At 47.0% G+C, this 15,267-nt stretch overlaps 1 protein-coding gene across 6 annotated transcripts in view; it reads right to left on the reverse strand.

The window, feature by feature from the left end:
• Window positions 1–15,267, reverse strand: part of RAP1GAP2 (RAP1 GTPase activating protein 2) — a 293,472-nt gene that overhangs the window by 72,240 nt on the left and 205,965 nt on the right. For 5 of the 6 annotated variants that reach the window (XM_032215467.1, XM_032215469.1, XM_032215465.1 and 2 more), the window contains exons 3-6: window positions 14,937–14,972; window positions 10,743–10,781; window positions 8,295–8,327; window positions 681–890 (exon numbers count right to left, since the gene is read on the reverse strand). In XM_032215467.1, the coding sequence (XP_032071358.1) occupies window positions 681–890; window positions 8,295–8,327; window positions 10,743–10,781; window positions 14,937–14,972 (318 nt within the window). The remainder of the gene's footprint in view (window positions 1–680; window positions 891–8,294; window positions 8,328–10,742; window positions 10,782–14,936; window positions 14,973–15,267) is intronic. The other variant, XM_032215466.1, reaches the window with a different exon arrangement.

The following is a 15,267-nucleotide window of genomic DNA, read 5'->3' on the forward strand; positions in this document are numbered from 1 at the left end:
AATGCAACTCCTTTGCAACCATCCTATTGTGGCCTGCCAGCAGAACTGGCAGCAGATTCGGACAAAGAGGGGATTGGGGAAGGCTCTGATGAGGGCTCTGTGTCAGAGGCAGAGATGGGGCCAGAGCCATCTGACAGATATCAGCTGCCTTCGGAGTCAGACATCAGTGAGGCAGATGAACAGCTGGAGCCTGTTCCTAGTGTGCGCATGCGCACAGTTGCCAGGCGAAGGGAACAGCTAAAGAACAGGGGTCGACTTGGGAGTAAGGCCAAAAGTGGACGGTGAATGGCCCCTCCCAGAGGAAATAGAAGAGGAGCGAAAGGGGAGTGGAGTTTGCAGGAGACAATTAGTTCGCTTAATTGGTTCCTGACTCTCTGAGACTCCTTGCCAAGCTTTGCAGATATCGGCCTGGCAGCTCTCCAAGCTAGAAAAGGTCTGTGACCGTAAATCCTCCCTTGAAAGACTTTGCTGGATGTGAATGAACAGAATTCACAGGAAATTAATAAAAGGGTTTTTTTGTCGGGACAAGGAGTTTTGCTTCATGCCCTCAGTCAGAACACATCCCCAAATGATAGATGCAAACATTCCCTGACATGCAAATGCCAGAGACTTTACTTCGACCCCTTTAAGTTCTGCGTAACCGTGTGTGTAATGGAGAACGCGCCTCCTTTCCCACTAACCTTTCCTAAGAAATGTTTCCGATATGCCTTGGCTTCACCTTTGCACTCCAATTTGTAGCCATAAGTGCTGGGGCTGAGCGGTTCCTCCTCTTCGTCGCAGATGCTGCTTTCGGATGAAGTGGGGGTGCTGAGGTTCTCGGGGTCTTCGATCCAGTAGCCCCCAAACTGAGGCAAGATGATTAAAGGGTAGGGACTCTCTTTTTCTAAAATCTGTTTGGAGGTGGGGAAAGGAATGGTTATCAGGGGCCACTTTGGGAGAATGTCTTAGCTTCTTGTCATGGCTACCCTAGGCCTGAAGCATGAGGCCACTGAACGAGATGTAAATGTTGAGTCCGTAGATCAGTATTTCTCAACCTTGGCAACTTTCAGCTGTGTGGATCGCAACTCCCAGAGTTCTGGGAGTTGAAGTCCACCTATCTGAAAATTGCCAAGGTTACATGTTTTGACAGCAGCAGGAATTGTCTTGGCGCAACACTGGAAAAACCCACTGAAGACTTTCCGTATTTTTCAGAGTATAAGACGCACCCTTTTCCCTCAAAAAAAGAGGGTGAAAATCTGGGTGCGTCTTATGCACTGAATTCAGCATTTTTGGCCTCCCAAAACCCAGCCCCCTTCGCAAAGATGGACCTGCAGAGGGTTTGGGAGGCCTGCAAAGTGCTCCTGGGGGCTGGGGAGGGCAAAAACAAGCATAAAATGGCTTTTTTTGCTCATTTTTGCCCCCCCCCCTCCAGCCCCCAGAAACACTCTACAAGCCTCCTAAAGGCTATGCATGCTCTTTTGGGGGGCAAAAAACGGGCCCGTTTTTGCAAAAAATGGGCCATTTTTGCTTCTTTTTGCCTCCCCTCTAAGCCCCCAGGAGCACTTTGCAGGCCTCTCAAACTCTCTGCATGCCCTGTTTTTCACAAAAAAAAAAAAAAATGAAGCATGGAAAGGGTTTGGGAGGTCTGCAGGCTGCAAAAACTTTTTTTTTTAATTTACCTCTTCAAAATCTTGGTGCGTCTTATACTCTGAAAAATACGGTAATTTAAAAACATATTAGACTATGCAGAAATGGATAGACTAACACTGAAAAGAAAAAGAAGAATATTTTCCAACTTGGGACTTGTTTTATCAACGGTTGGCTAATAGAGGTGGAAACTAGGAGCTTAATATTGTTATATAGATGAATTGACTCCGACAGTACGCTATTCACTGAGCACTTATTGTATATCACAAGAAAATATATAAATGAAAATTGCCAAGGTTGAGAAACACTCCCATAAATATTTAAGGGCAGATTCAATTCTCAGGCTTGTGTGGAAATACAGACCCAGAAGAAAAGGTTCAACTCTATTTCCAGACCTTGTGGTGCAGATTGTTGTGGTCTGGTGGCGGCCTGCGGAGCTGGCAGCAGAGTTGGACAGTGAGGAGGTTGGGGAGGAACATGGGCCAGTCCTGGAGTCTGCGGAAGGCTCCGACGAGGGCTCTATGTCAGAGGCAGAGAAAGGGCCAGGGCCATCTGGGAGTTATGTGCTGCCTCTGAAGCTTGCAGAGTCAGACATCGGCGAGGCAGAGGAACAAGGGGAGCCTGTTCCCAGTGCGCGCATGCACAGAGTTGCCAGAAGGCAAGAACAGTTAAGACAAAAGGGGCAACTCGGGAGTAAGGCTTGGAGATGATTGGCCCCTCCCATAGGACATAAAGGAGCAAAGGCATGTGAGCCTTCGCAGGAAGCAACTTTGTTCGTTCTGTTCTGTTTAAACTCTGAAGCTCTGTTTGGACTCTTTGCCCTGTGTGGCCTTGCAAAGCTAATTGCCAATTAGGTCTGTGGCAGCATTTCAAGGGAGATAAAGGTGGGTGCTTATCAGCCTTATCCCGAAAGACTGTGGCAGACTTCTGCCGGACTATTTACAAACTCTTTGTGACTCATTAAGGGCTGTGAATGAACGTAATTTACAGCAGTGGAAATAAAAAAGGGTTTTGGGGACTAAGCGTGTGATTTTTACTGACTCAGGAAGCCTAAGTCAGAATACAGATGTTCAATTACAACCCACTCGAAAGGAAGTCACATTAAAATGCTACCTGACACTCCCAGCCCCACCTGGTAAAACAAAAAAAACGATCACTGAAATCATCACCCAACTCGATGTTGCAATCACATTCTCAAAATGTGAATCAAAGGATTCAAAGAATCAAAGGATTTCACAAAAGATTTCCGAGTATGAAGTTAAGCACGGAGAAAAGGTAGGGCTAGATATAAATCTCCAGCGTTCATCAGTTTCCAGTCTCTGAATCAATGAATTAAAACTGTTTATGTAGGTGCAGACTGCAAAGGCATTTATTCTGGATAGGCTCAATCTGGTGCCAACCACATATTTTTTGCTTGTACCTCTCCGATTATTGGAAGTCACAGTGAGAATACACTGAAACCAGGGGTGGGGTTCAACCGGTTCGCGGCGGTCCCTGCGAACCGGTTGGTCGGCGAACCCGGAAGTAAGTAATTTCCGGGAACGGCGAAGGGCGGACCCGCCCGCCCGCGCTCCTTACCCGTTTTTGACGAGTTTTGCACTTCCACGCATGCGCAGGATGCATACAGCGCCTGCGCAATCCTCCAGGAGCAGCTGGAGCATCGCACAGACACTAGTACGCATGCGTGCGCTGCATGCGTGCACGAGGACGCCGCCGGCCCCGTTCCAACCGAACCGGTTGGAACGGAGCAACAAACCCACCCCTGACTGAAACATATTTAAGGGAGTGTGGTGTTGAAGAATAGTTGTCTTAGAATCCAATCAGAGTCTTTCACTGGGAACAAAGGTTTATTCTTTCAATCTGTTGGACTTGTGCTGGAGCCCATCATCAGGGAACCTCTCTCTCTCCAGAACGTGTATACTGGGCTGTGGCTGTTCTACTGGTTGTATTTTAACAGATTAACAGAGTTGGAAGGGATCTTGTAGGTCATCTAGTCCAACCTTCACCCAACCTCCACCCATCTGGTGCACCAATTGCGGCCCTATTTGGATCGGGAGGCACTTCAAACGGTCACTCACGCCCTTGTCACTCGAGACTGGATTATTGCAACGCGCTCTACATGGGGCTACCCTAGAAAAGCGTTCGGAGACTGCAGTTAGTTCAGAATGCGGCCGCGCGAGCGATATTGGGTGTGCCGAGGTACACCCACGTTACACCTGTCCTCCGTGAGCTGCACTGGCTACCAATTGGTCTCCAGACTCAATTCAAGGTGTTGGTTATCACCTTTAAAGCCCTACATGGCTTAGGGCCAGAGTACCTTCGAGACCGCCTGCTGCCACATACCTCCCAGCGGCCGGTAAGATCCCACAGATTGGGCCTCCTTCAGATGCCATCAGCCAGACAGTGTCGGCTGGCGGGCCCTTGGAGGAGAGCCTTCTCTGTGGCTACTCCGACTCTCTGGAACCAGCTACCCCCGGAGATCTGGACCATACCCACTCTCATGGCTTTCAGGAAAGCTGTAAAAACTTGGCTGTTCTGGCAGGCCTGGGGGTGTTGACCTCACTGTTGAGGTCCAGCCCCGATTAGAATGAATGTATGAGGTGTTGCTGTTTTTAAACTGTTTTTTTCATTATGTGTTTCGTTATGTGTTTTTTCTCTTTATTTTTGTAAGCCGCCCGGAGTCCTTCGGGACTGGGCGGCATATAAATGTGTCTAATAAATAAATAAATAATAAATAAATAAAGCAGGAGACCCTACACCATTTCTGATAAATGGCAGTCCAGTCCAATCTCTTCTTGAAAGCCTCCAGTAATGAAGCTCCCACAACTTCAGAAGGCAACTTCTGTTCCATGGGTGGATTGTTGTCACTGTCAGAAAATTCCTCCTTATTTCCAGGTTGAATCTCTCCTTGATCAGTTTCCATCCATTATTCCTCGTCTGGCCTTCAGGTGCTTTGGAAAATAGTTTGACCCCATCCTCTCTGTGGCAGCCCCTCAAATATTGGAAGACTGCTATCATGTCTCTCCTGGTCCAGTGGTGGGATTCAGCCAGTTCGCACCTATTTGGGAGAACCGGTTGGTAACTTTCTAAGCAGTTCGGAGAACCGGTTGTTGGAAGAAATCTCCTTTTGCTTTTTTCCACTTTACAAGGCTAATCCTGTAAAGAAGGCCGGAAGGAAACATTCTAGTGTTGTTTCTAGCCTAATCCTATTGACCTGCTTACAGAAACTGCCTCTCCGGTTAACCCTTATTACATTGTAACAGCTAAGGCGAAGCGCCCATCGACCGGAATGACCTTGAGTTGGCCAAGCCCACCCAGTCACATGACCACCAAGCCCCACCTACCCAGTCATTAGGGCAGAGAACCGATCGTTAAATTATTTGCATCCCACTACTGTCCTGGTCCTTCTCTTCACTAGACTAGCCATGCCTAGTTCCTGTAACCTTTCATCATATGTTTTATCCTCGTCCCCTAATCATCTTGGTTGCTCTTCTCTGCACTCTTTCTAGAGTCTCAACATCTTGCTTATAGTATGTGGTGACCAAAACTGGATGCAGGATTCTAGGTGTGGTCTTACTAGGGCTTTATAGAGTAGTATTAGTACCTCACTTGATCTTGATTGTATCCCTCTGTTAATGCAATTTAGGATTGCATTGGCTTTTTGGCAGCTGCTGCACACTCATATTTAACTGGTTATCCACCTCCAAGATCCCTTTCACGGTTGCTATTAAGCCTGGTTTCACCCAGTCTATATTTTCTTGCCTAATCATATTTATATGGTTCCCGTTGTATGTAGCTTTTAGTTGTTAATTAGGGTGTAGCTGGATGGCTATTAAGTCATTAATTGTTGTTTCCTTAATTGTTGTTTCCTTATGCTGTCACATCCCTCAGTTCCTAAGTACCTGTTTACCTGGCTATCAGATACTTAGGAACTGCAGAGGTGGGTTCCTACCAGTTTGCACCTATTCGGTAGAACCGGTTCGTCAAATCTACCGAACCGGTTAGAAGAGGTTCCACCAGTGGACCCGGAAAGCAGGCCACACCTACAGAAGAGGTTCTAAAAAAATTTGAAACCCACCACTGAACTGCTGGTGCAGCAGCACAAGGAAACAATAACTAAGGACTCAATAGTAGCCAATAACTCCCTAATTAACAACTAAAAGCTACACACAATCAGGAACCATGTACCTACAATGCATATAACACACCCTGGAGAGAGAGAAATTCCTGATGATGGTCTTGTAGAAAGTTAGCATCCACCTCTCTTAGAAGAGTGAAATATTTTAGGAAATATTTTTTTAAAGGCAGAATATTATATTTCTTTGGATAATAAAAGGAGAAACATGTTTTAAAGACTCCCTGCTCCCAGCAGGTATTTTGTGCCCATTAAAAAAGAGCGGGCCAGCCTATCTATAAAGCAGAAGACCTTCAGCTCCAGGACAATGGGATTATCCTTCAGGGCAAAGCCATTCAACCACCATAGGAATTACATTACAAGCCCCTTCATTGCATCAGCTCAAGCTTCAACCAAGCTTGACTCAGACAACAAAATTATCAATAGAATGCACAGGGATAGGAAGTTCAAGTGCAAAGCCCAAGGGATGGTATAAATGCCCCTCCCTCTCTCTCTCAAGCCATGAGGTCCTGTCCACCATTAAAACCATCTTTCCAATCAGCCTCCATGTTTCCAGTGTCTTTCTCCCCACTTGGAACTGAACCCAGATGGATATTTCTTCCAACACCCTCCAGCACAAGCCTGAAAGAATAAACCTTTGGTCCAAGGAACCCACACAGATTGGATTCTAAGGCAACTATTCTTCATCATTACAGCTTCTGAATATGTTTCAATGTGTTCTCATTGTGAGTCCCATTAATCAGAGAGGTCCAAGCAAAAAAAAATGTGGTTGGCAACAGGTTGGCAAGATCCAGAATAAATGTCTTTGTAGTCTGCACCTTTGGTCCCAGATTGGCTCCTGCAACGTTATCCTGGGATGCTTATATTTTACCTTTGTAGGAAGGTAGCCCCCACCCCTTTCCTATGAAATATTTTAGAAAATATTAAAAGAGCAGAATATTTCCCCTAAAAGGGAGGAAGAAACACACCCACACACTTTTTCAATGGGCCATTAAGGCCTGGGCCAGTCTATTCTACATAACACAGATCTACCTCCTTTAGGCAGAGCCATAGTAGGAATTGCTCAAAGCCCTTTCATTACATCATCACCCAGCAAGAGTCAACCAAGCTTGGGACTCAGGACAGCCTACAGAGTTAGCAATAGCAATAGCAATAGCAGTTAGACTTATATACTGCTTCATAGGGCTTTCAGCCCTCTCTAAGCAGTTTACAGAGTCAGCATATCGCCCCCACAGTCTGGGTCCTCATTTTACCCACCTCGGAAGAATGGAAGGCTGAGTCAACCCTGAGCCAGTGAGATTTGAACAGCCGAACTGCAGATAACAGTCAGCTGAAGTGGCTGCAGTATAGCATTCTAACCACTGCATGGCCCCATGGGAGTCTGACAACCAATCAGAATACAAGCTCTAATTCAAATCCCAACAGAGGGTATAAATCTCTCTCCACTCCATGTGCTTTTTTTGCCCAGGACCTCAAACCACCATTAAACCATCTTTCCAAGCAACCTCCATGAACCCAGTGTCTTTCTCCTCACTTGGAACTGAACCCAGAAAGATATTTTCTTCCAACACCTTCATTTGCAATAGCTGCCTTGATTTTTTTAAAGCATTCTTAACATTCTTTTAACATTTATTCTTAGAATTCTTTAATGCTGTAGCTTTTTCAGTTGAAGGTATTGTGGGAAGTCCCCTCCCCCCACCCTTCCTAGAAAAATGAAATATTCTGGGAAACATTAAAAAGGCAGAATATTATATTTTCCCTAAAGGAGAAATGGAGAAACATGCTCTTAAAGAAACAAAGCATCCCCAAAGTCTTTCTTAATTAGCCCACAGCAGTTGCCAGCACTTAGGAGATAAAGGAGATACTGAAAGAAGACGAGTATCTAGATAGCTCTATTCATAAGTAAAGCAAATGCTGCAGGCACAAATCCATTCCAGACAGGATATTTCAAAACTCCTTGGCAAGATGGTAGGATTAGAAAGAAGTCTCTCACCCAAGATCCAATGCAGGATGAAAGCAAATAGCCACAATAAGGTTAAAAACCCACCAACTCCCAACTCCGTTTTGTTCAGCTGACTTAGAACTGTCTTTATGGCTTTGTTGCATCTTTCCAATCAGCCTCCATGTTTCCAGAGTCTTTCTCCCAGCTTGGAACTGAACCAGATGGATTTTCCTTCCAACAGTGCCTTCCAATTGATTCAAAACCAAATGATACATATCCTGGCAGAGTATTAGAAGCATCATGAGCTTCTGGTCGGGTGGGATTCAAAAAAGGCAAGAGCCGCTCCAGATGTGTGGCTGGAGCCCCTCCTTTCTGTCGCATTAAAAAAAGCAGCACGCACAGAAAAGGCGCGGCATTTCAATGGCAAGGTTGTTATCTTGAGATTTTGGATCCCCATTTAAAGGTGACTTCAGTGTGAAAAATAGCTAGCCAGGTCAGACTTTTTAAACTTTTCAGTGACTTTCTTGTAGTAATCTTCCTAATGGCTTCTCCCCCCCCCCCCACACACACACACGCCCCTTGAGTACATACCTCATCAATGCTGGGATAGGGGATATAGTCCTCCTGGAAGGTAATGGGGAAAAAACAGTCACACAAGAAAATGTCACCCTTGGTTGTATTTCAAACACATTTAAGGTAATGAAAGCAGTTTGTTTCTTTTGGAAATATAACTGATATTGTTTTTGAAAGATTCAATTTCTTTAAAAATGAAATTAGAATATGCTTGATTAGCTTCCTTCCTTCCTTCCACTTTGTCTTTTTGCTTGATCGTCTCTCTCTCTCTCTCTCTCTCTCTCTCTCTCTCTTTCTCTCTCCCTCCCTCCCTCCCTGTTTCTCCCACACATCCTCCCTCCCTTCTCTTTCTCTCCCTGTCCCTCTCTCTTTCTCTCATTCTCTCTCTCTCTCTTTCTCTCTCTCTCCGTTTTTCCCACACACCCTTCCTCCCTTCTCTCTCTCTCTCTCCCTCTCCCTCTTCCTCTCCCTCTCTCTTTCTCTCTCTCTCTTTCTCTCTCTCTCCCTGTTTCTCCCACACACCCTCCCTCCCTTCTCTCTCTCTCCCTCTTCCTCTCCCTCTCTCTCTCTCTCTCCCTCCCTCCCTCCCTGTTTCTCCCACACATCCTCCCTCCCTTCTCTTTCTCTCCCTGTCCCTCTCTCTTTCTCTCATTCTCTCTCTCTTTCTCTTTCTCTCCGTTTTTCCCACACACCCTTCCTCCCTTCTCTCTCTCTCTCTCCCTCTCCCTCTTCCTCTCCCTCTCTCTTTCTCTCTCTCCCCCTCTTTCTCTCTCTCTCTCTCCGTTTCTCCCACACACCCTCCCTCCCTTCTCTCTCTCTCCCTCTTCCTCTCCCTCTCTCTCTTTCTCTCTCTCTCTCCCTGTTTCTCCCACACACCCTCCCTCCCTTCTCTCTCTTTCTCTCTCTCCCTCCCTCCCCCTCCTCCTCCTCTCTCTCTCTCTCTCCCTCTCTCTCTCTCTCTCTTCATTCTCTCTGGATTTTCCACATCCTATTCATTCTTTAATTTTCCTGTCTTCCCAAACTTCTTAGCAGTTTGAACTCAAGACAGAGTTATCCACCAGTTAGGTCTCCTACATGCATGACCGAGAGCCAACCCAATATATAAAGAAAATAAAGCATTAACAAAGGAGGGAAATATATAGGATCATGGCACAAAGTTGGATTAGAGGCATGACTTAGTTCTTTAATTTATCACTGGTATTTCAGTCAATGCCCTAGTTTCAATATAAATAGTATAGAATAGAATAACAGAGTTGGAAGGGACCTTGAAGGTCTTCTGTCCAACTCCCAGTTTAGCCAGGAAACCCTACATCACTACAGACAAATGGTTATCCAACATCTCCTTAAAAACTTCCAGCGTTGGAGCATTCACAATTCTGGAGCATTCTGGAGGCAATCCATTCATTAGTTGTTCTAACTGTCAGGAAATTTCTCCTTAGTTCTCAGTTGCTTCTCTCCTTGATTAGTTTCCACCCATTGCTTCTTGTCCTGCCTTCAAGTGCTTTGGAGAATAGCTTCTCTCCCTCTTGTTTGTGGCAGCCCCTGAGCTGGTCTCCGGATACGCTTCAAGGTGCTAGTTATTACTTATAAAGCCCTTCATGGTATTGGACCGGAGTACTTGAGAGACCGCCTGCTGCCAATTACCTCCCAAAGACCCATTAGATCGCACAGGGTCGGCCTCCTCCGGGTTCCATCTACCAGCCAATGCCACCTGGCTACTACCCGGGGCCTTCTCTGTTGCAGCTCCAGCCCTTTGGAACGAACTCCCCGCGGAGATTCGGACCCTCACCTCTCTCCTGGCTTTCCGAAAAGCCGTTAAGACCTGGCTATGCCGGCAGGCCTGGGGTTGATGAGCTCCCTTCCCCTCTCGACAGGTGTGGTTGTTGGTTATTTTAAATGTCTATTTTGTATTTGCATGTTCCCCTTCCCGTTGGAGTTGTTCGCCGCCCTGAGTCCCTTTTAGGGAATAGGGCGGCATATAAATAAAATAAAACTTCAAACTATTGGAAGACTGCTATCATGTCTCCCCTGGTCCTTCTTTTCATCAAACTAGACATACCCAATTCCAGCAACTGCTCTTTATATGTTTTAGCCTCTGGTCAAATCTTTGTGGTTTATATTTTGCTGTTATATTTATATTTAATACAATACAGCATCACAGGTGGTGATGGAATTGCTACATCTCCCAATGTAATCCAGGGAATGCCAACATTTGTTATACTGAAAGCTTATAAGATGATAAAAATGTCAAAAGAGCTTGGTGTTCTCACCTAAAATCCCCCAAGATATGACAATCTTCAGACAAGTTAGCAAAAAAGAAAATTCCCTCTGACTAAAGAATGAATCATAAGGTCAGGAATAATACTGATTTACTCATAGAAAATAGGGGGGGAAATTGGAATCCTAGGATCGGGACTGCCAGAAAGATTGTGAGTTAGTTTAAAAGACCCTTGAATTGACTCTGACCTTGTGGCCTCCACTCTTCTGTTCTTCTGATTTTGGACCCTGTTTGAATGAAGAAAAAGTAGTTAAAGACCTCAGTTAAAAGTCAAAAAAAACTCAGAATACCTGCAAAGCATTTGTAGAATTTCTGTAGAATTTCTCACCAAATAGGTCTATTTCTCACTCTTTCTAGGGTATGCAAAGAGGAAGCTGCCGAAAAATTGTTTTATTTACTTCTTTATGACGTTTTTATGCTAAAGTTGCATAAATGGTTATTCCTGTTGTTCGTTGGAAAGGATCTAATGCAGTGTTTTCACAACCTTTTCCATTGGAAGATGTGTGGACTTCAATTCCCAGAATTCCCCCAGCCAGCCATTTCCCCCATGCTGGCGGAGGAATTCTGGGAGTTGAAGTCCACGCCTCTTCCAGTAGACAAGGATGAGGAAAACGCTGGTTTAATGCGAAAGGTTTATTTCCTTGTCTATTTAACAGCATTTCGACTTGTAAGTATTGAGTATGAGTATGGCATTACAATTGTCATTAATGTGTTCAGAAAATAATTCCAGAATCTTTTTAAATCCATTTAAAACCAGTCCTGTTGATACAAACCAAAGCGAATACTTAACAATATGGAGCAAAGTGGGGGGGGAGGGGGATTAAAAACCACTGGGTTTCAAATGTTTTGAAGCTTTAGTCAGTGACAGCAATCACCTTTCTTATTTTATTTACTGCCAAGAATATCCTTAAGGAATGGAAACAGCCATCTTTTCATTTTGTGTCACAAATGACACAATAGAACATATCAGATTAACAGAGTTGGAAGGGACCTTGTAGGTCATCTAGTCCAACCCCCTGCCCAAGCAGAGACCCTACGCCATTTCTGACAGAGGGCAGTCCAGTCTCTTCTTGAAAGCTTCCAGTGATGAAGCTCCCACAACTTCTGAAGGCAGTTGGGGTTGCTTCAGAAATTCCTTTGAAGAGGTGGCAGGGGGCAGTGGTGGGTTCAGGCCGGTATGGCGTGGTACGGTCGTACCTATAGTAGCCGAGAGCAGCTGATAGCGTATCGGTACGGTGGCCAGTTTGGCCCGCCCGCCCGCCTTCTATGCCTGTTTTTAAAGCAACCAGCCAATTGCGCATGTGTGCACATCATGCGGCATCACCTCCGACCTCCATGTTGGAGTTCGCATGCGTGCACAAACAGGACACCCGGCCCCATAAGCAGCGTACCAGTAGCGACGGAGAGAGGAACCCATCACTGGAGGGAAAGGGCAGAAGGGGCTTAAGAAGCTGAAAAATTATCTCATTTATTTATTGAGAAAGTTTATATGGCTGCCCAAGTCACTCATGGGGATTACAGGCAATTTTATTACAGAAATAAAACCCAAATAAATCTGTCCCCTCATAGTGACAACAATCAAATCAACCACTTGATAGCCTCTGTATCCCTCCTGGGGCGCCCAAGCCCTTTGCCCGGCGGGGTGGTGGCGGCGGCAGCGGCTGCTTTAAGCACTGCCTTGTCTCGTAACCGGGGCCGCTCCGGGCCACTGGCCGCTGGCACGCGCTCCTGTGAGAGCTTCTGCATAGTGCCAGGAGGCCGCAGAGAAGCTTCGCTCCATTTCTCACTCAGCCTTGCCCCAGAGGCGATCCGGGACTTCCAGCGGCGGAGTTGGAGAAGCAGCGGACGCAGGCTGGGGCAGCGGGGGGGCAGCGGGGCACTTTGCATCGCGGGAGCCGCCAAGCGCCTTTGCTGCAGACCCAGGCGCTTGGTTGCTCCCACGATGCAAATTCCCCCCCCTCCCGCCGAGGCCGACCGCTGCCCTGCTGAGCTGCTTCGCAAAAAGATGCCCAGCTGAGCCTCACCAGGTATAAACTTCACCGCACGTCACTGTCATGTGGGCATGTGGGCGTGACCAACTCAACGTCACTCATGTCGATGGGCGCTTTGCCTTAGCTCTTACAATGTAATAAGGGTTAACCGGAGAGGCAGTTTCTGTAAGCAGGGCAATAAAGATGAGGCTAGAAACAACACCAGAATGTTTCCTTCCTGCCTTCCTTACAGGATTAGCCTTGTAAAGTGGGGAAAAACCCAAAAGAAGATTTCTTCCAACAACTGGTTCTCTGAACCTCTTAAAAAATTAAGAACCAGTTCTCCCGGATAGGTGCGAACTGGCTGAAACCCACCACTGCTGTGGTGGTATTCCGGCAGTTCTTACCAGTTCGGGCGAACAGGGAGCTGCAGCTGCTGGAGGCTCCGCCCAGGGGTGGGTTCCGGCCAGCTTTACTGCCGGTTTACTTGTGCGAACCGGTAGGAACCCATCTCTGGCTCTGCCCACCCGCCCCAGCATAATGCACGACGTTCTGCAGATGTGGTGCACATGCGCAAAAGGTGGTGTGGGAGAGTGTAGCAAGCATGTGCGCAAGCACGCTCACATTTGTGAACTGATAGTGAAGGTAAATGAATCCCACCCCTAGGGGCACCCATTTGGGGGCATCTTTCATGCCCCCAGCAGGAGCCTAGAGCAAATGAAGGGAGCTCAACCCTGCCCCCACGCCAGCACACAGATCTCAAATGTGGGCTTGCTAATGACCTACCCAGCGTTCCTAACCACACGAGCCACCGTGCTCCTGGTCAGGTAAGTGAAACTGGGATAAGGCTGTCCTTCAAACAACCGGACCCCTCGCCATCTTAAATCTTGCAGAAGCACAAGAAATGATTAAAGCAAAACTCCAAACAACACTTATTTGCTATTTCCTCCAGGTGACAAAGCTTAACACATTTGACATGCCTGGAGGCGATCACGGCACGACCATGGCACGGTGTTGGAATGGGAGGGTGGAGGGAGAGAGAAATAGGACATACCCCTGAGACAGTGAAGACAGTGGATTAGGTTAGGAACGCTGGGTAGGTGGTTAGCCAGCATGCTGTTTTTTAGGCTCTCAAGAACAGCATATGTTGATCGCCTCAACTCTCCAAAACATCCAATTCCCCTTCTCAGGGAAAGTGTAAGAATCTAGTTAGAACAGAGGTCCCCAACCCCCAGATCATGGCCCACTATTGGCCTGCCACCTGTTCGAAGCCAGGCTGTGGGCAGAGGTGGGATTCAGCCGGTTCGGACCGTTTCAGGCAAACCGGTAGCTCCGACAATCAGCTGGTTAGTGAACCGGTTCATTCCGACAATCAGCTGGATAGCGAACTGGTTTGCTCCGACAATCAGTTGGGCCGGCCCGTCCACCCTTCTGCTTTACTTATCTATATCTTCTCAGCTGATTTGTGCAGCAGAGCAAATTGCTATGCTTCAGCTGTGTTACTCCCCAGAAGTAACATGGAAGGTAAGTTTTGTTAAAACTGCGGACACGCGTGGAGAATGCAATCATTGACCGGTTGTTAAACCAACAGGATCCCATCCTTGGTTGTGGGAGAGATGGGCAAGCACATGTGCACGAAGCTCCACTTGCACGAGTGGTGGGCAAACATGCACGCACGTATGCGAAGCTCCATTCATGCGAAGCGTGCTTGCACTGGCGTGCAAAGATCCATTAATGCAAAAGTGGAGTTTCACGCGTGAGCACAAGCACCCTTTGCTCAAGTGCCCTCTTGCTTGCACATGTGCAGCTTCGCACACAAGCACGAGAACTCCCCGCTCGCGCACCAAGCTCCGTTCATGCGAGGGGAGGGCGTGCATGCCCTCTGCTCCCACAAATGCAGCTGTGCTCGCATGGGTGTGTGCCTGCCACTCACACCCACGCACCCGCACCAAGCTAGAAAGATTGAAGACCACTTGAGAGACCGCCTGCTGCCAATTACCTCCCAAAGACCCGTTAGATCACACAGGGTCAGCCTCCTCCGGGTTCCGTCCACCAGCCAATGCCACCTGGCTACCACCCGGGGGGGGGCTTCTCTGGGGCAGCTCCGGCCCTTTGGAACGAACTCCTCGCGGAGATTCAGACCCTCACCTCTCTCTAGGCCTTCCGGAAAGCCGTCAAAACCTGGCTGTGCCGGCAGGCCTGGGGTTGATGAGTTCCCCTCCCCTCTCGACCTGTATGGCTGTATGATTCTTGTTTATTTTAATAATGTGTATTGTGTTCTATGTTCCCTCTCCCCTTGTGAGTTGTTCGCCGTCCTGAGTCCCTCCCAGAGAAGGGCGGCATACAAATAAACTAAATCTAATCTAATCTAATCTAATCACTGAGTTAGAAGACAAATGCTGTTTCACTTACCTGCATTTTTTCAAGCATTTCAAAGAATTCTGCAGACTGGGGAGTGGGGAAGAGAGAGAGAAAAGAGAGAGAAACGCAAGAAATGAATGTCTACTCCAAGCGTATCTGGTATAAAGTTTTACATTCCCCCCCCCCACTCAAAATTCTAATCATTGGATATGGAAATCATTGATATGAAGACCCTGGAACCTATTCATGATCTGGAAAATATTGATAGCTCTCTGGGCAGGCAAGTAGAGGTAGTCCTCAACTTACCACCATTCCCTTAGTGACCATTTGTAGACCATCACTGCAGTTAATAAGACATTACCCCAGCTGTTAAGTGAACCAT

The sequence above is a fragment of the Thamnophis elegans genome, chromosome 4 (assembly GCF_009769535.1).
Source record: "Thamnophis elegans isolate rThaEle1 chromosome 4, rThaEle1.pri, whole genome shotgun sequence".
In the NCBI taxonomy this organism is placed as follows: Eukaryota; Metazoa; Chordata; class Lepidosauria; order Squamata; family Colubridae; genus Thamnophis; species Thamnophis elegans.